The sequence below is a fragment of the Thunnus thynnus genome, chromosome 8 (genome assembly GCF_963924715.1).
Source record: "Thunnus thynnus chromosome 8, fThuThy2.1, whole genome shotgun sequence".
Classification (NCBI taxonomy): Eukaryota; Metazoa; Chordata; class Actinopteri; order Scombriformes; family Scombridae; genus Thunnus; species Thunnus thynnus.
In genome coordinates, this window is record NC_089524.1 from 32,375,989 (window position 1) to 32,394,472 (window position 18,484).

At 38.1% G+C, this 18,484-nt stretch overlaps 1 protein-coding gene across 5 annotated transcripts in view; it reads right to left on the reverse strand.

Annotated features, from left to right (window-relative positions):
- mcf2l2 (MCF.2 cell line derived transforming sequence-like 2) overlaps positions 1–18,484 on the reverse strand; it is a 154,014-nt gene that overhangs the window by 97,103 nt on the left and 38,427 nt on the right. For 4 of the 5 annotated variants that reach the window (XM_067597970.1, XM_067597969.1, XM_067597968.1 and 1 more), the window contains exons 2-6: positions 13,993–14,076; positions 7,899–8,013; positions 6,011–6,101; positions 4,484–4,603; positions 192–308 (exon numbers count right to left, since the gene is read on the reverse strand). In XM_067597970.1, coding sequence (XP_067454071.1) covers positions 192–308; positions 4,484–4,603; positions 6,011–6,101; positions 7,899–8,013; positions 13,993–14,076 — 527 coding nt within the window. The remainder of the gene's footprint in view (positions 1–191; positions 309–4,483; positions 4,604–6,010; positions 6,102–7,898; positions 8,014–13,992; positions 14,077–18,484) is intronic. The other variant, XM_067597966.1, reaches the window with a different exon arrangement.

Consider the following 18,484-nt stretch of genomic DNA (forward strand, 5'->3'; position numbering starts at 1 on the left):
ACAGCCACTGTAAAGTCAAACCTGTGATTTTTCCACAACTGTTACATTTTGGGCTTCTATAAAGACTGAGAAAGTTTGATGTACAGGCTGGAAAGTGAGGACTGAAAGGAAGAAAATTCACCATTTCAACAAGCCAAATAACTAGTATTCTGGTTAAGGTATACAGTATTGAGTTCTATATGTTTACTCACAGTTCGGTGGTGTATCCACTGACTGTGACAGTATTCCAGGCTTCCTCCTAGCTCTCGGGTCAGCTGCCCTTTATCCACGTAACCGTGCAGGTCAGACAGAGAGTTCAGCATCACAATCTGCAAACACATCCAAAACTTCATGAGTGCTCTTGAATTTGACGTTCATTTAGTTGAAAACTATCCTTATATCAGTGAAACATCTCATCAAGTTCAGATTCATTGCCATTGGAAGTCCTTCAAAACTTTGAAAACAGTTGTATAATGTCTTCCAAAGTCCGAGAAAACAACCAGCAAAACATTTGTATTAGAAAGCTTGGGATACAAACTAGCAGGATGGATTTGAAAGATGTGGACATTACATAGTGAGTTGCATATAGGGAGGTGTAGGATCTATTGGTTTTGAAGCTATGTAAAATGTATTTGGTTGGCCCACACTAACAAGCACCCAGCCCCTAACGCTGTCTAACTCTAACTCTAACATCCCCCCTACGCATGGTCTGTGAAAATGAAACTGCTCAAGTGCACTAAAACCACAACACAGTGTGAAAAAGGCGTTCTGGTTTGTTGCTCTTCATAATCAACTCATCAAGAGATTTAGAGGAAATGTAGCTTCTTCAGTGGAATTTATCTACAATTACCACACACACACACACACACACACACACACACACACACATAAATATATATACACACGCACAGTGCTGCTTGAAAGTTTGTGAACCCTTTAGAATTTTCTGTATTTCTGCATAAATGTGACCTAAAACATGATCAGATATTTACACAAGTCCTAAATAATAGATAAAGTGAACTCAAATAAACAAATGAGACAAAAAAAATAATTTTTCCATCTTTTTCATTTATTTATAGAGGACAGTTTCCCAATCTTACATACTTGTGGGAGGCAAAAGTATGTGAATCCTGGCTTTCAGTAACTGGTGTGACTCAATTTTGCAGCAGTAACTGTTTATCAGCTGTGCACATCAGCTTGGAGGAATTTCAGCCCAGTCCTCCTTACAGAACAGTCTCAACTCTGGCATGTTGGTGGGCTTCTTCGCATGAACTGCCTGCTTCAGGTCCTTCCACAGTATTTCTATAGGATTAAGGTCAGGACTTTGACTTGGCCATTCCAAATATTATCTTTCTTCTGCTCTAACCACTCTTTGGTAGAATGACTTGTGCGTTTAGTGTCGTTGTCTTACTGCATGACCCACTTTCTGTTGAGCTTCAGTTCACAGACAGATTCCTTGACATTTTCCTGTAGAATTTGCTGGTACAACTCAGAACTCACAGCTCCTTCAATGATTGCAAGCCGTCCTGGTTCAGAGGCAGGAAAGCAGCCCAAACCATGATACTACCACCACCATGTTTCACAGATGGGATAAAGTTCTTATGTTGGAATGCAGTGTTTGCTCATCACCAAACATAACGCTTCTCATTCAAGCCAAAAAATGGTTGGTCTCATCCATCTACAGAACATTTTTCCAATCACCTTCTGGCTTATCCATGTGATCATTAGCAAACCGTAGACGGCAGCAATGTTCTTTTTGGAGAGAAGTGGCTTTTTCCTTGCCATGTTCAATGTTCAGTGTTCTCCTGATGGTGGACTCATGAACACTGACCGTAGCCACTGCAAGAGAGACTTTTAGTTTCCTAGACGTTACCCTTGTGGCCTCCCAGACTATTACACACCTGCTCTTAGTGTGATTTTTGTTGTTCAACCAATCCTGAAGAGGGTAACAATGGTGTTGGATGTCTTCAATTTGTACATGATCTGCCTGACAGTCGACTGGTGGAGTCCAAACTCTTTAAAAATGGTTTTGTAATCCTTTCCAGCCTGGTGAGCATCAACAACTCTTCTTCTAAGATCCTCAGAAATCTCCTTTGTTTGAGCCATGACACACTTCCACAAACCTGTGTTTGTGAAGCTCAGACTTTGATAGTGAAGACTCAGATTTCTCTTCTTTAAATAAGGCAGGGCCTCCCAGACTCACACTTGACTGTCATCCCATTGATTGAAACACCTGACTCTAATTTCCCCTTCAAATGAATTGATAATCCTAGAGGTTCACATACTTTTGCCACACACAAATATGTAAAATTGGATCATTTTTCTCAATAAATAAATGAACAAGTGTAAGGTTTTTGTCTCATTTGTTTAACTGATGTCTCCTTATCTACTTGTAGGACTTGAATGGAAATCTGATCATGTATTAGGTCATATTTATGCAGAAATAGAACAAATTCTAAAAGGTTCACAAACTTTCAAGCAGCACTGTATATATATTTATGTATGTATATTTAAACTATAGTCAATGTCTTTTTTTAATTTGAGAGTTTTAGCAACTTGGGGGGAATTTGAATTTAAGTATCTTATAAGCTGACTCTGATTATCCCTCAATACGTTTAAATTTCACTCCTAACTGACTAACATGTACTACATAAATAAAATTTAAAAAAAAAAAAATTCCTGGCAGTGCTAAGAAGGCTTTGAACAATGTAGACCCTTATGCATGAAACTGAACAGTTAACTAGATCAGGGATGAAGATTATTTTCGATTAATCTCCAAATAATTTTGTAAGAATAGCAGAAAATTGTGAAAAAAAATGCAAATCATCATTTTCCAGAGTCAAGGGTGGTGTATTCAAAGGTCAAATTTTGGCTGACCTTTTTTTTTACTTGCTCTACAGTTGTACTGAAATCGGCTCTGCTGCTGTGTGCAGCTGCTGCTAGTGTGCTTAACCACAACACATCACCTCTCACCTAGGTTAACCGTCGCTATAGATGAACAGGATGTGCACATACATTTTTGTGTCACTAAATGACAGTAAAACATATAGAAACATATTCATATTCTTCATCGCCTTATTAATGATGGCGGGATAGCCCGATATTATATCTACACATCCCGATATTATATCATAGGGCAAGAACTAATTTTAAAAAAGGCGCTGACAGACTAAAGTGAGATTTGAACAGCAGCAATGACATTTTGAGATAAATAGCCAGCATGTCACCAAGAAGATCCGTATATGTTATCTACAGTACATCTGCGTTCACTGATCCATGTGTGCAAGAAAAAGTTTGGGGTTTTTTTTTTTGCCAGAATAGGCAAAGGTTGAGTTGGTAGAGACAGATCTATCAGATGAGGGAAAGTGTTTGTTTATTGTTATTTCAGTTGGATGTTTGAGCTTCACTGTACAGAATGATGTGTGTGACAGTTCAAATTCATTGGCTGAAAGTAGAAAGTTTCTCTGTGCTCATCTTAAATCTGAGCTTAAGACGTGTGTCTACAGGCATGATTTGTGACTTTTGAAATGAAAAACAAAAAAATGTATATTCATAGATTCTGGATTCAATGAGGGAAAAGGAGGAAATGTTTTTTAAATAATTTTTAACAAGGTAATTGAACTTTTTGGGAGGAAAAACCATATCACAGATACTAATTGCAGTGCTTCCCTTATAATTGTACAGGCGTGGCTGGCTGCCAGGCCAATGAGAGCCGCTGCCAGGCCAAAAAATATTTTTTTAAATGCCAAAAAAAAACGCCAAATACCCATTCATTTGGAAATCAATAGCGTTTGGGAGCCTCTGAGCAGCGCTGTTTCGAAATGTGAGTCAACGTCTGTGTCGTTGCCTGGGAAACTGCAGGTAGCGTAGCTCCTTTTAAGGAATAGGGCAGAGCGTAAGCGAGTGAGTAGTTACGCGAGAGAGCGAAGGTCAGAAAAGTGACGGTGATTGTGAGCGGAGCAGAGGAAAAGGTTAGCAGTAAGTTGGCAATCTGTCAATAAATGTACAGTGCAGACTACAGTGTGTCAGTTAATAAATGCTGCAGCTTCTCACGACCAAGAAAAGTCACGTCTCTTGTTTCCCCAACTGCTGGAAAAGAAAAGAAGGTTAGCTCTGAAGTTAGCAAAAATGGGTTAGCCACTCCCTCTAGCGGCCAGAAAGAAAAATATAGCTTCTAAAAAGGGAAACCTATTGAATATATACCCTGAATATTGTATTTGTTTGAACATTTGATTAAAATGTAAATGGTATTCCAGATTTTAGTATGTGAATATTTAATGTGTACATGTTGATGACATTGATGTCATTGATGGTGGACCCTCTTGGTCACATGCTGAGTATACTTGATGAAGATGTGATGTTAAAATGTTGTAGATATACCCAATAAATCTGTAGCTGTTTATTATTATTTATTTGTTTATGCATCCAGTTGAAAAGCTCTCACGGTTTTTCCCTGTGATTGCAGCTAATAGAGTTTACTGAGTTGGTAGTGAAGCATGCTTACCGGTACCTTCATTTTAAAGTCATCTCTGTGCAGTTTGATCCCGATGTCTGCTATGGCTCTCTGGAAGAACTTGGACGGCCTCAGCACCAAAACCAGCTGCAGGTTTCCTGGAAATGCGCCCTAGATAACACAATGACAGCAGCTTGTCATATGTCATAAAACAGTACATAAACCGTCAGTGAACTCACCATGGGCCTGAAGCTCAGCATGTACTTCTGTTTTAAAACAAATGCAAATGTACACAACCCACAACAGTGACTCATTTTTACATTTGCATGTGTATCTTGTGTGTTTTGTGATGATCAGGAATCTGATCTATTACACTGGAAAGCAGGAGAGGTTACGGTGTTTGCATACTGCATTATGTGAAGTTTACCAGCTCCCACAGTACACATTACATCAGACTATCAGAGCGAAACAAAAGAATACACTGAACTAACACTAGCTCTGAATGTGCAGCTGGATGAAGATTTCCTCAGGAACATTCAGAGAAGAAACAACTTCCTGCTAAATTTTCTAGGGATTTTTAAATTGCTGGGACTCATTGGTTGCTTGTGTAGAGAAAGGTGGACCAGGTCTGTAATCTACAAGGCTTTCATTTTTCACAGACTGCCCTCTAGAGGAAACACATAGACATTACAACACTGAGCTTTGGACCACAGACAGAGGGGACACAGGGAAGGTGAAAGAATTAATCTCAAAACATAACAAAAAACATATCTTATTCAGGCTATATAATTTCTTCCAAGAATCATCAGTGTAAAGCAAGCTAGTAAAAACAAATAAAGGCGAGACACTGCAGGGAAAATAGGGATTATGGATAGATTCAGGTCAACGTTGCTACATCTTTGTAAAATATTCCAATGATAAAAAAAACAAATACAAATTGTATTTCTTTATAATATGTTACAAATTATGAAAATGAAATAAATTAACACATAAAACATGGACTATATATAGATTATAAATAGAAAATACCTTTCAAAATTCAAATGCCTTGGAAATCCTTCTTAAGATCAAAAACTTCCATATTTAGCTCCTCATGAGCGCATGCAGTATTCATGATGTTCAGTAGTTGTCATCTATTACAGCTTTTCATGACTGGCTATCTGCATGGTTCAATACTGAGTAGGCGCCATCAAAACTCTTCACACAGACCGTGACACGTTTGCATTGTTTTCACACAGAAAGCATTCAGTGATTACAGCCTTCAATACTTTCTCACTCAAACAACATTTGGTATAAAACAGTATAAACTGTTACATCTGTTTTGAGTCATATTGAGCCTAATTTTATTACCAGTCTGTTCATTCTGGAGACCACTCAAACCTGCCATTAACATCCATGTTCACATAGATGATGCATAATTATTGTATTTAAAGCTACATGCTGCAGGATACTGTACTATTGTTCTGCACTTACTTCCATAGCTGTTTAATTTGGTTACACTTTAAATTGTGTTGGTTTGCAATGATGGATGTAAACATAACGTATTTACATGGTGTTCAGATGTCTGAGAGAACTTACTGCAATCCTGGATAGAGAAGCCTTCACTGAGCTCCATTTGTCCTTCCGTCGGTCGATGATGATGATGAAGCCAATACTGGCAGCATCCAAGCTGGAGACGGGAGGAAGAGAGGGTCTGTAATAGAACTGCTGCTTTGTGCGTGTGTGTGTGTGCGTGTGTGTATGTGTGTGTGTGTGTGTGTGTGTGTGTGTGTGTGTGTGTGAACAGATCAGATAGCCTAACACTGGAGGGTGATTGCTCCTGAACATCATTCATCTTGTGCATTTTAACCGGTATATGTTCTCCTCTATGTGGTAATGTTCCAGTAAGTGCAGGAAGTGAAGTGGTGTTATGTTTACTAAATTTAGCCCTACAGCTAACACAAATGAGCCTGTTTAAAAAAAATTAGGAACTATTGTACACATAGCTATTGTTATATTGTCCTGTTGGCTGGCTGTAAATGACTAGAACTTTAGAAAACATTAGGATCCATGCGGAGTTTAGCATATGCTATAATAACAGGCTGTGCTGACTGAATTAAAGCCAGAACATTGCACACTGAGACCAGCACTCTGCAACAAAACGGATTGATTATAAATTATTATTATCATTATTGTATCTTTTTTTATTATATGGTATATCATGGTTTTCTGTTTATAATGTATATATTTCATAGTATTGTATTGTAGCCTATCAATACTACATAGTGTGTGTGTGTGTGCGCATACAGTATATTACCTATAGCACTTTATACTTACATACACTATACACTCATACATGTATAGTAGACACATCAGGCTGCCTGCATTTGTTTCAAACATATATTTGCACAGATATATTTCATATTTTCATTTAGTCTATATAGTCTAATATATTCATCTGTCATCTTCAGCGAATTTCCCCTCAAGGATTAATAAAATGTGATCTTGTCTTATTTAGTATACTCTGTGTGGCTCCATGCTAACCCTTTAGCATAGCCTACATTAGTTGACTGGTATAAGCTACATGCTGAATATAAAAACACAATCCTATCTAGGGAACATAGTGCTGCTTCCTCAGTGGAAACAGGGAACGTAATGCCTGTCAGTTAGAGATTTGGTCTGTTTTTCATTATACTTTGTATTCATTCTACCAGAGATCACTCATCGTTTAGCGGAGATATATACAGAATATAGATGATGTGTTCTCATCACCTCAGGTAAACAGACCACAAGGACAGTCTGCCAGAACAACTGGGTCAATGCTAGATTGCCAACTAGGCAACAGTTGTGGGGCCCCAGAGCTCCAGGGGCCCCTGAAGCTCCACAGTGTGTTGTTTGTGCTGATTTAAATGGATGCACCACTAAAGCACAACATCAGCTGACATGATAAGAGCCTTTAAGGTGTGTCTGTCTGTATTACCTGATCTTGAGGCTCTGTCTTGTGTAGAAATCTAATTTTAAGACCTTTGTTATTTCACCTTTGTGTTTCTATGTTGCAAATTCCTAAATAACTGTGTATCTGTGGTGATCCACAATAGAAAAACTGTACAATTTGCTTAGGGTGGGAGAAAAGGGGGCCAGCAGCTTGTTTTCGCCCTGAGGGCCCCCTTGGCTGTGCCACTGTAGTACAATAAGTCTTGATTTTATATGTTGTAGTACCTTCTGTCAAGCTGCAATGATATGACTGGAATTACACCCATCAGTGTAAATGTAATAGAAATCATCATATTCTGAGCTCGCTGCAAGTTAAGCCATTACAGCAAATTACATCAAGTCATGTTTAATGTGATTTTGTTATGTGGGAGAGTCTGTGAGGTTAAATAGAGGTCTTAGTCATCGATGTCCACTGAGCAGAATGTGTGAGTAGAAGAGCAGGAGTGTGATTATGTGAGGACTGCACTGATGAAAATATAGTTTATGTGAGTACCTGGGGATGCTGGTCAGGTAAGTGACTACATTGAGGAAGTCTTCCTCTGGCACTTCACTGAAGCCTGAGTACTCTGGGAAGGTGATGATGGGGGCGCCATCTATCCCTCGCCCGCCTGCAACAAACACAAACACATGACACAGAAATTTTACTTTCCTTCCCTCTAGCAAAAACTCATCCTGAAGTCTTTAAAACTGCATTCACATGGTTGGTTTTTTCAATCCTCTTCATCTTTGCTAACATTAATTCCCTATTTAAGTAACTTTAAGGTCAGTATATACAGTATATTGTGATACTGTAAGTATGTTATGTGATGTTTACACTTATATTCAAACTCAAGACTACATGTTTTAATGGCTGCATCTATCCATTAAATATTCTACAGTTATTCTGAGTAGAATGAGTATACCAGATTGTATCAACTTTCTTATCTTGTCATTTCATTAGCTGCTTCTCAGCCCTGCTGTGGGGTAACTTCATCGACAGTGAAAGGAAGAACCAACATTTTAGGACAATAAAGTCATACAAGTTGTTATAGAAAATCCTGAAAAAAATCTTGACATTTGAGCACTGCCACAGTTCAAGCATGTTCCCATATCTAACACCTATACTTACACTAAACAGTCACAAGATGGCGACCTTGAGCTAACAATCCTCTCAACTGAAATATTATGAAGATGTGTGTAATTTTAGAAATCACTAATGTATGAAGTGCAGAGGTGCACTTTATTTTGACATAAAACATGCAAATAATCCTCTCTCTCTCACACACACACACACACACACACACACTTCACACATTTAATTTTCTCCGCTCTGTCGTGATCATCTTTCAACCACACACATCCAATTAACTTGCTGACGATGGAAAATCTATACCTGACGCCCTGCAGGATGACTGGAATGTGTGTGTCACATATGTCACGTTGGCCTTGGAGAGGCTCAGTAGGAAAGTGCTGCACACAGTGTGTCATATTGACCTACACTTGTCCCAGCAAGGTGACAATATACAATATATCATATGAGAACATGTATCATGGCCTTTGTGTGCCTTAGCTGAAGAGAAAACAGGCCTTAATGTTCATTTCTGTATATCTTAGCCTTCTTGTTTTATGATCTTCTCCTCACTCACTGAGTAAGTGTAACTGTACGTGAAGGAGAATGGGCACAGTCAGATGTGACAGAACTGTACATGAGAAAAAGATCAAAATATCGAGCCAAAAGACCATAACACACCTACCCACATCTAACACACTAGCGCAGATGCACATATGGCGAGGGCCATAAATCAGGCTTGTGTTTGCCCCAAACTTACGTAACTCTGAAGGCAAGTAATGCTGAGAGAGGGACTTTTTTTGGAAACAGTTGTTATTTTGGCTGTTGTGAGACAGCTGAGAGAAGGAATGAGAAGCATCCCTGCAGAACCACATAGGCTGCCGTGCCGCCGCTACACAACACATCTGGAAAAGTCTGAGGGCACCCAGTGTGAATGTTCCTGTCTGAGCTTTTCAAAATATAATTATGTGAGTTTCCACCAGCTGGTCTGCAATGAGAAAAAGTTCCCAGTGTAAAAAAAAAAACACAACCATGATAAATGTATTGTTTTTCCTTTTTCAGACAATGACAATGAACAAACCACAGCCATGCAGCATCAGTGGACACTTTCATATGGGACACTTCATTAGGCCAGTGATGCTGTGCTGACATTTGTAATCCATTCAGTACTGGAGTGTATTATCATTTCATTCTCGGATTATAATCTTGCAACAGCTGCAGGAAGCTAAATCTAAACTGGGAATACAGAAGTGATGTCCATCTGTACAAGAAGAAGTGGATCACCTTTTGTGTTCCTTTAAAATGTTAGATGGGCTTGAATTGTAATAACATAAGAAACTTTTCATCTAGCCAGTGGTGGAAGAGGTACTCAGATCCTTTACTGCAGTAAAAGTGCCAATACAGCAATGTAAAAATACTCCATTACAAGTAAAAGTAAAAGTACATAAGTATTATGAGCTTGATGTAGTTAAAGTATTGCAGTAAAAGTAGTGGTTTGGTCCCTCTAACTGATATATTATTATATATGACATCATTAGATTATAAATAGTGAAGCATCAGTGTTAGAGCAGCATGTTACTGTTGTAGCTGCTGGAGGTGGAGCTAGTTTACACTACTTTATATACAGTTAGCTAGTTTAGTCCAGTGGTTCCCAACCTAGGGGTTGGGCCCCTTCAAAGGGTCAGCAGATAAATCTGAGGGGTTGTGAGATGATTAATGGGAGAGGAAAGAAGAAAAAACAAAGTTCTCCACCGCTGCATCTAGTGCCATCATTAGGTCAAAAATTCAAGTTGTGCAATTCTTTGGTTTATGACCAAATACCTGAAAAAGTATTGACATTTGACACCTGCAACATATCTTTATTTGGTGAGCTGGGATCTTGAAATATATGATATAATCTGATGCAGTTATTAAAAGGTTAGTCATGCATCCAAAACTCTCCCTGAATCCAAATGTAGGCTTATGTAAACAAGTCTAGTAATACCATCAAGTAGTGCTGACAGATGGAGAGTATCCTACCAGACAACACTATGATTAAACTTTCCAGAATGAGTCCATCCATTTCCATTCAGCCTGGAACCCTGAGCTGTGTGTTACAAACAAGAACACACACGCGCACACACACACACACACACACACACAGGAAGACCTGGTCTGATAAATCTCCGACTAACTGCTGTGTTATCTGGATGTGAACCAGTCACCCCCCACATATCACTCCACTTGGTTTCCCCCTCTATTCCACTCAAACAAACAATCACAACACCACTCAAACAGTCCGCTGAATGGCTTTCTGTGTGTGTGTCTGTCAGAGCATGTTAGTCATTTTTGTGTGATTTCCCCTGTGAAGAATATGAGAACCAAACAGCTGTGTTACACATAAAGTCCTTCCCTCTGTGAATCCTGCTGATGATATGACACATAACACCAGCTTCAAAACTGCTGGGACTGAGCTGCAGATTCAGTATGTATCAGAAGGATTTAAAGTGAAAGTTTCAGTTCCAGCAATCATGAAGGACAGATGAGAAGTGACAGTGGAAATGGCACTGTGAATAAGAGGATGTTGGTAATAACTTTACATACCAATAGAGCTTAACACGGGTTTGTTGCCATTTATGGACTAAAGTGAAGTGAAGCTGTGTTCGGATAGACAAGACATTATTGAGATACAGAATGTCGCAACATGCAGCACAGACCAGGAGGGAAGGGAGTTTTTTGCACCTCACTGGAAAGAATAAGGTGGAGTGGGTCTGTTATAACATCAACACAGACAAGAGGAGGAGGGGGTCTTAATACTGTACTGTAATATACAAGGGAAGTGTTGTCTGTTGTAAACACAATAGAGACAGGGGGAACTGTATGTAATAACATACAGTATAATCTAAATAACAGTGACATCATTGTAACAGTCGCCATTGACCCAATTTTTTGTTATACACAAATTTTGTCTCTTAAATTCTGCTTTCTACGGAAGCCCTGAAAGGCAAGTGAGAAAATGTTTTTTTCTGGAGATCCAATTTCTAAGTCTGATCTTAATTCTTTTCTCCCTTGTGCTCAAGAGTTAAGGAAAAAAAATTCACCTATTTTCACAGGTGAAAAAAAAAACTTAGAAAAATGATCCTGGCAAAACTTTTTTTCACAGATGAATTTTTTTTTTTTTTTTTTTTTTTTTTTTTAAATGGAATTTAGAAAGATTATCTTGGCAAAACCTTTTTTTTCCCACTTGTTCTTACCTCATGAACACAAGAGACAAAATCATTAAGATCACACTTAGAAATTGGATCTCCAGAAAAAAAGTTCTTTCTTGCCTTTCAGGGCTTCCGTAGCTTTCTAATACTGGCTACGGTAAAAAAAAAGTAAGTTCACACAGTCTGCTACACATTTCTCAGAGCTGGGAACACACATCCACATGTTTTAGGAGTTGATGTGACCTGACACCACCACATCCACAACAGATATCAGATTAAAAAGTCGTTGGTGCAAAGTTGCATTCAGCGTTAACTAGCTTACAGTTAGCAGCGTATTACTTTGCGTTGCAGCAGCAGCTCCATGTTTCTATGGTGAAAAACTGTAAGAGCTCTGATGCTTAACTTATCAGTCTGATGATGCAGGTTATTAATTTATTAAGATGAAGCTGATTTATCAACATGAATTAAAGTCTTTCACCCAAATATGTAATATATAATACCTATTTTATTAATAATATAATTTAGAATAATCAGCATGTTACACAGCAACAACAACAGCCCATGTCATGGGAAACTGGTCTGTGCAGTGTAATAGTGTAGTTAACTCAATGAGTCTCCACTTTGCACTCTGTGTTTTGGATGAAGAAATATTGTTTTGAACAGTCACACTCTTGCTTATGATATAATGTTGTTATATACACATACAAAAAATAAAACATACACACTCTCTGACAAGTCACCATGACAATTACAACAGTAAAGACCAGCTGATCTCAGTCCCGTGTGGGAGAAATTATCTGATTGGCGCTGCTGTGTAAATAGAGGTCGATGTCGATGATTTTCCTCCAGCTATGGCAGTCCATCAGACTGTTAAAAGTTTGTTAAAGGTTACTGTCAGTTTAACTAAGTGTTGAACGAAGTTAACTTAGACAAAACAGCAGTTGTTGCTAGAACGGTCAACAGACTTGGTTTCATGTACCACTGGTTAGAGCTGTGGTTAAAGGGCAACTCCACCAATATACACATAAAGGTCTGTCTTCTTTAGTCAAAAGGAGTAATTCATCAACAAACTGGGGGCAGGAATTTAAAAGACATGGACATATACTGGGGAGGGTGTGATATGAAGATGCTATTAGTTGCATTATTGGAATGCAGGATCCAGTGTTTTTGGAGCTTCACCCACAAAAGGGCTAAATCAGGATATGTCGGTCCTGCTGCATGGGTTGTGACCATTCTTCCTTTTAAACTATCTCTTGTGAGTTTCCCAGCTTTATGAAAGTGCAATGCTAAATTTTTTACAAAAAAAAACAACAACCAGATTTCATGAAAAAAGCGGATCAACAACTTTCACATCAATTTTATACCTCCACTCATTTAAATGTGGTTTTGTTTCCTGTTTCAAGAAGACATTGCTCATGACATTTTACAGTCAACAGGTCTTCTTTTAGTAAGCACAGCTCAGAACAGAACACACTTCCAAATATAGAAAGTGAAGTGAAAAATGGAGAGAAAACAAAAACAGGCTGCAGACGAACCATCAGAGTTCAGTTATGAGACAAGTGTTCTGTGGAAATTGTATTTTTAAAATCCTGTTTCTACTTCTTTTTTCAGAAAACCAGAAATAATAGTTTGGTGTAAAACACAATAGAGAACATCCAAGTGCTCCAATCTTAGTGTGGGAAATGTTGCCCTTAAAGGATGAGATCACAGTTTTTCGAGTCAGTCTTAAAACAACATTCAAATCAAAGCTTCATATTAGCTTCAGTTGATTAAGAATTGATTTTTGCACAGAATGAAGACTGTGGAGTTTGTCTGCCATCACTTTTACTGGAGTGCCATGAGGAGAGGATCTTCTCATGGCAGCATGAACCGCAGGAATGATGACAGCAAACATAAACGTTATCATTAGAGATATGCAGAAAGCCCAGTATTTGTATTTGTATCTGTATTTGTTGAGGCAGCAAAATTATTTGTATTTGTATTCGAATAAAAGTGGAAAAGAGGCTTAAAAATCCTGTTTTTGTTTTTATTATGCTTTTAATTTTAGAAAATTAAAGTGTTACAATAAGTGTTCATGAATAAATTACCTTATGATATATATGCATGAATAATGTATTTGTATGCAGGCACACCCCTAGTTATCATTCTACATATGGGCATGTAATACTGTTTTAAGATAGACTTGAAAAAATGTGAAATTATCCCTTAAATTTGTGTAACTCAACATGTTGTGTCTCAGATCAAAAACTTGCTACAGTATTATGGTTAAAGTTAGACTATCATTGTTGCAGTTTACATTGATGGGAGCTGGTGGTGCTGACTGTGAGACAGTGGGGTGTTTTGTTACGTACCTGAGAGCAAGGCAAACTGGCGATGAAGCTGCTCTATGATGTCTACAGCGAGCAGGGGCCTGATCTCCTGCTGCATGATCTCATCTGTAGAGGAGAGACACACTGATCAGACATACAAACTAACATGTATGATCGTCCATGACTACTATACAATCAGTGAAGGCAAACACACATTCAGACGTTCAAAGAAGAGAATCATAAGATCAGTCATTTAACCAAACTGTAGCTAAACTGATCAGAGGTTTTTTCTAAAGCGTGAATTCATAAATACATACTGTGAAGATGGCAACTAAAATATCTTTTAAAAATGTCATCAGTTTAAGGCTCTCCATAATAAGAACCAGCTGTAATTCAGTCACATTATATCAGACTCATTGAGTGTTCATTACATACCACAATACAAAAGTGTCTGAATCTGAATCTACTCTCAAGTGGGGCTAAAGTAACAAAAATGTAAGGTCATAGGGTCATTAAAATCAAAAGGTATTATGAAATATCTTGTGTTCAAAGTGGACATTTTGAGCTGAGGCCAAGACCAAAGCACTAGCGAGGTGTATCTTGGCTGTAGACCTCTGAATCATTGCCCATATCTGCAGTTTGTTCAGTTTGTCCTTGTACTCGGAAAACAATCAAGCCAATTAGAGCCTTGAAGGATTAAGAATGTCAACTTCCTGTGCCAGAGGCTGAAAAATAGCAACATCCGTGAAAAACTGTGACAGAAAAACAGCCATAAAAACAAGCAGCTGTACAGGTTGTTTCAAGGCGACTTAAAGAGAGTTAGGTGAAAATGGAGCTTCCCAAATCCCACTGACATTTTCTTTAAATAACTAAAACTGCAGCTTTGTGGAACATAAGCTTTCTCAATAGTGTATCACGTTGTTCACTCCATATGTTTAGACAAGGACAGTCATTTTCTATCTAATATCATTTATTATTCAATATGTCTGTTTTTTGCGGCCGTTGATGAACCAGCATTTCCCATAAGCCCAAGACCATCGCTGGTTCAATGTCATGACTCAATAGATGTGCCAAGATCATGGGCAAGTTCAAAAGTTGAAAAAATGACATCAAAAGATTGTGTTGGAGAATTTTTTTGATATGGATGAAACCAAGTTACTATGATGTGAGTACCCATACTGCCGTGCTGGTAAATTTCGATGGGAGCTGTAGTTTTTTAATTGTGCACAAAGTAATCATTGTATAACTTTACTCAAGTCACAAAATTTAGATAGATGACTTCAACTCTCTATAGAAACTTTTAAATCAATGCTGATCATGCTGAAAAATGTAAAGTTAACTACATAATGAAGTGAAAACAAAAAGGCAATTGAGTCTTATTATCAGGCCAGGAGAGATGGTCAGACTGATTAACTGACCAACATGACTATTCTTAGGTCCCATCCCAACTTCACCAAAAGTAATTGAAGAAGCTGCCAAGAGAGCAGAACTCAGAACATGTCACATGTCTATCTTTCTGTTCCCTTCCATTTCAGAGTTCTACCTTTTAACAGTAATCATCCATCCTCCTGACCTCATCAGTCAACCTATTTTTTTTGGTAACTTTCAAAACTGCTAAGCTTCAAAGTCATCTGATTTAAAAGCGGTTTTCTACCTCATTTGGCGAAAACTGGGTCATACATGCATGCTGTCATTAAATGTAGTCTATTCTGTAACTGACCATTTCTGACATATGTGATATATATATATATATATATATATATATATATATATATATATATATATATATATATATATATATATATAGGGAAGTTGAACAAAGCATTCCCAGACACAGCATTGAGTGTGTCTGTGTCTCCATGCGTAAGTCCTTCCCCTGCACTGATTTAATGATTATTATGGTTCCCCTGCACCCTGAAGCTCTAAGCACAGTGTATAGTGAACAAACCTTTCTCTGTCACTGAGAATAAAGACATGCATTAATACTGACCATGCTTTATTACTCTAAAACATGCCTGGCTAGGTTGTGTGCTGGTGGCTGAAAGACAGACTTACAGAGAGAGAGAGAGCACACTGGCTGGTCTTTAATGGAGTCAATATCAATACCTCTGTTCTTAGTATCTGAGTCTGCTGACCTACCGAGGATATTAAAAATCACACATCACAGTATCACACACACACAAATGCATACGCCACCTAAAATCTGTCTTTTGAGCATCATACTTAAACCACACGCTTATTCATTAACAGAAAGCTAAGACTGTGAGGCATCATAAATATTCAAAGGGTCTTGATTATGTCACCGCACATGATGTGAAACTTGAGTGAGAAATTTCACTCTTGATGAAAACAGTAATTTCACAAAAAGAACACAAGGTCCAATCATTAGTTTCTTCCACAGCTTTCAATCACTTCTTCAGTGGATAGAGTCCAGTTAGAAGCTCTGGGAGAAGCTGGTAAGTAGACCTTGAGTAAAATTATACTGTATATATTTTTTGTCAAATAACTTTTTAAGGAATATGTGAAACCAGACACTGAAAGCATTGGAAACCATTGGAAACATGTGCAGGGATTAGCACTTGTAGTAGTGTCATTTTGTCCAAACTAAAGGTGTAATACAAAGCTACTATCTGTATCTGTCTATTTCACAAAAATATTTATATCTTACATACACTGTATGTTTATCCTTCATTTAAATGCCCACAAACTACGAACAATAGTACAATATTTTAACCACAAACTAAAATTAATCAAATTTAAAGCAGCAACTGAGTCTAAGTAAAAACTGTGTAACTGGTCTTGGTGGAAATGGTGGAAATACAGCAGGAGGTTTTAACGGTGGGAAAAACTGGTATGTATATTGCATACATCTGTTTTAAAATGTTTTTGAAAATGAGAAATCTAGTAACAAAAACCTGAAAAGCAGTACAATAGGTCATAAATGCCAGTGGCCTGGGTTGGATGGATGGCTCAACAAAACGGGAGACCGTTTCACATTTCCAATTGTGAGTCAACTCTGTTTTTTAAAAACCATGATGACAATCATCCCCTGACTTTAACCAAGTGGGTATTATTGTAACCATGGCAACGGAGATAATAACTTAAACCCACACCATGTTTCCTTAACCATAACAAAGTGTTTATTTTAAAACTATGATCTTTTCCTAAACCTAACCAAACCTCAACCATAGTGCTGTCACATCATAAAAAATCATCGTTCTTCAGATCTGTTTTTGGAAAGCACAGACAAATGATGTCGGCACCAGATTAGAAAACGCACCTATGTGTCCTTCTGGAGTGCATGGTCAGTTTGAAGGACTAGTTGGGTTTTTTGCATGCACATTTGAGATAAACTAACTTCAGTTTATCAGTTTCGGTCTTCTGTCAAGTTGCACAAGCTGCCAGGCTTCCACATCAGATCATGAGGTAAAAAACACTCAAGCTTTGTTCTGCAATGCACAACTAAATCTAGTGAAAACTGTTTCAAAGTTACTGAGGATCAAACTTGCTGAATATCTTAATATTGAACCAAGAATATCTACACCTCCATGTTTTTAAATTCCAATGCTGTTCATGTGTTCAGAGCACATTATCTGTTCTTTTCCCAATAATTTTATTGAGAATTGTTACTTGTATTCACTAACATCCCCAGTCAAAACACAGTAATTAGGACTATCCTCCATGTTTAATGAAATTCCAACTGCAGAGTAAGGATTTCTGGCACAACTCTATCTACTTCCAAGGTGCATAGAGAAGGAAAGAAGTCTGAAGTCTCATAATAACTCCTTATACTTCCAGTGTTGCTGGAGTCTTGACCACTTCATGAAATTCCAACTGGACAATTAATGACCTCTCCAACAATAAAATTAAAATAGCTGCGGAACAGAAAAACCCTGTTGTACATAGTAATCCTCAAAATTCACTTTTACGGAAAGTAAATGAGGAAAAAGGTACTCAAAACACTGTGTACACAAAGAAGGATGGGGCAGAAGTGTTCTCTAGCTGTCCAGGAACATAGGGAACAGCGGGGTTATGCAACCAGAGCCAGGCACTTGAGCAGGGAGGATGCTCTGTATTGTTGGAGCATCAAAGTAGAAAGGAGTGGTGCAGACAGACATGATGTATGGCCACTTCAAGGCATGACAAAAACACTCTGTTCTTAGTAACTGACTGAAGAGGCAGAGGGGAAGTGCAGGAAGAACTAATATAAGCAGCTGTCAGATACACAGTCAGATACTTGTAAACACTCTAATGAGACCAGCGGGATTCTTGATTTGGGAGAATAAATATAGAAACGTTTTCTAGCCACACACTACAATTAACTGCAAGCTAGTTAACTGTCATTTGTTTCTATGTTGGGAAACTACTCGTGTTCATTCTAACCACAATTATGGTCCCATGAGAAAGCTGGAAACCCTGAAGGGCCTCTTGAAAGGTCAGGACATCGCTCAGTTTGACAAAAGGAGTTCCTACTTAGCAAACTAAGAGCACTGTGATAATGAATGACTGCCTCAGAAAAAGGTAGACTGTCTGT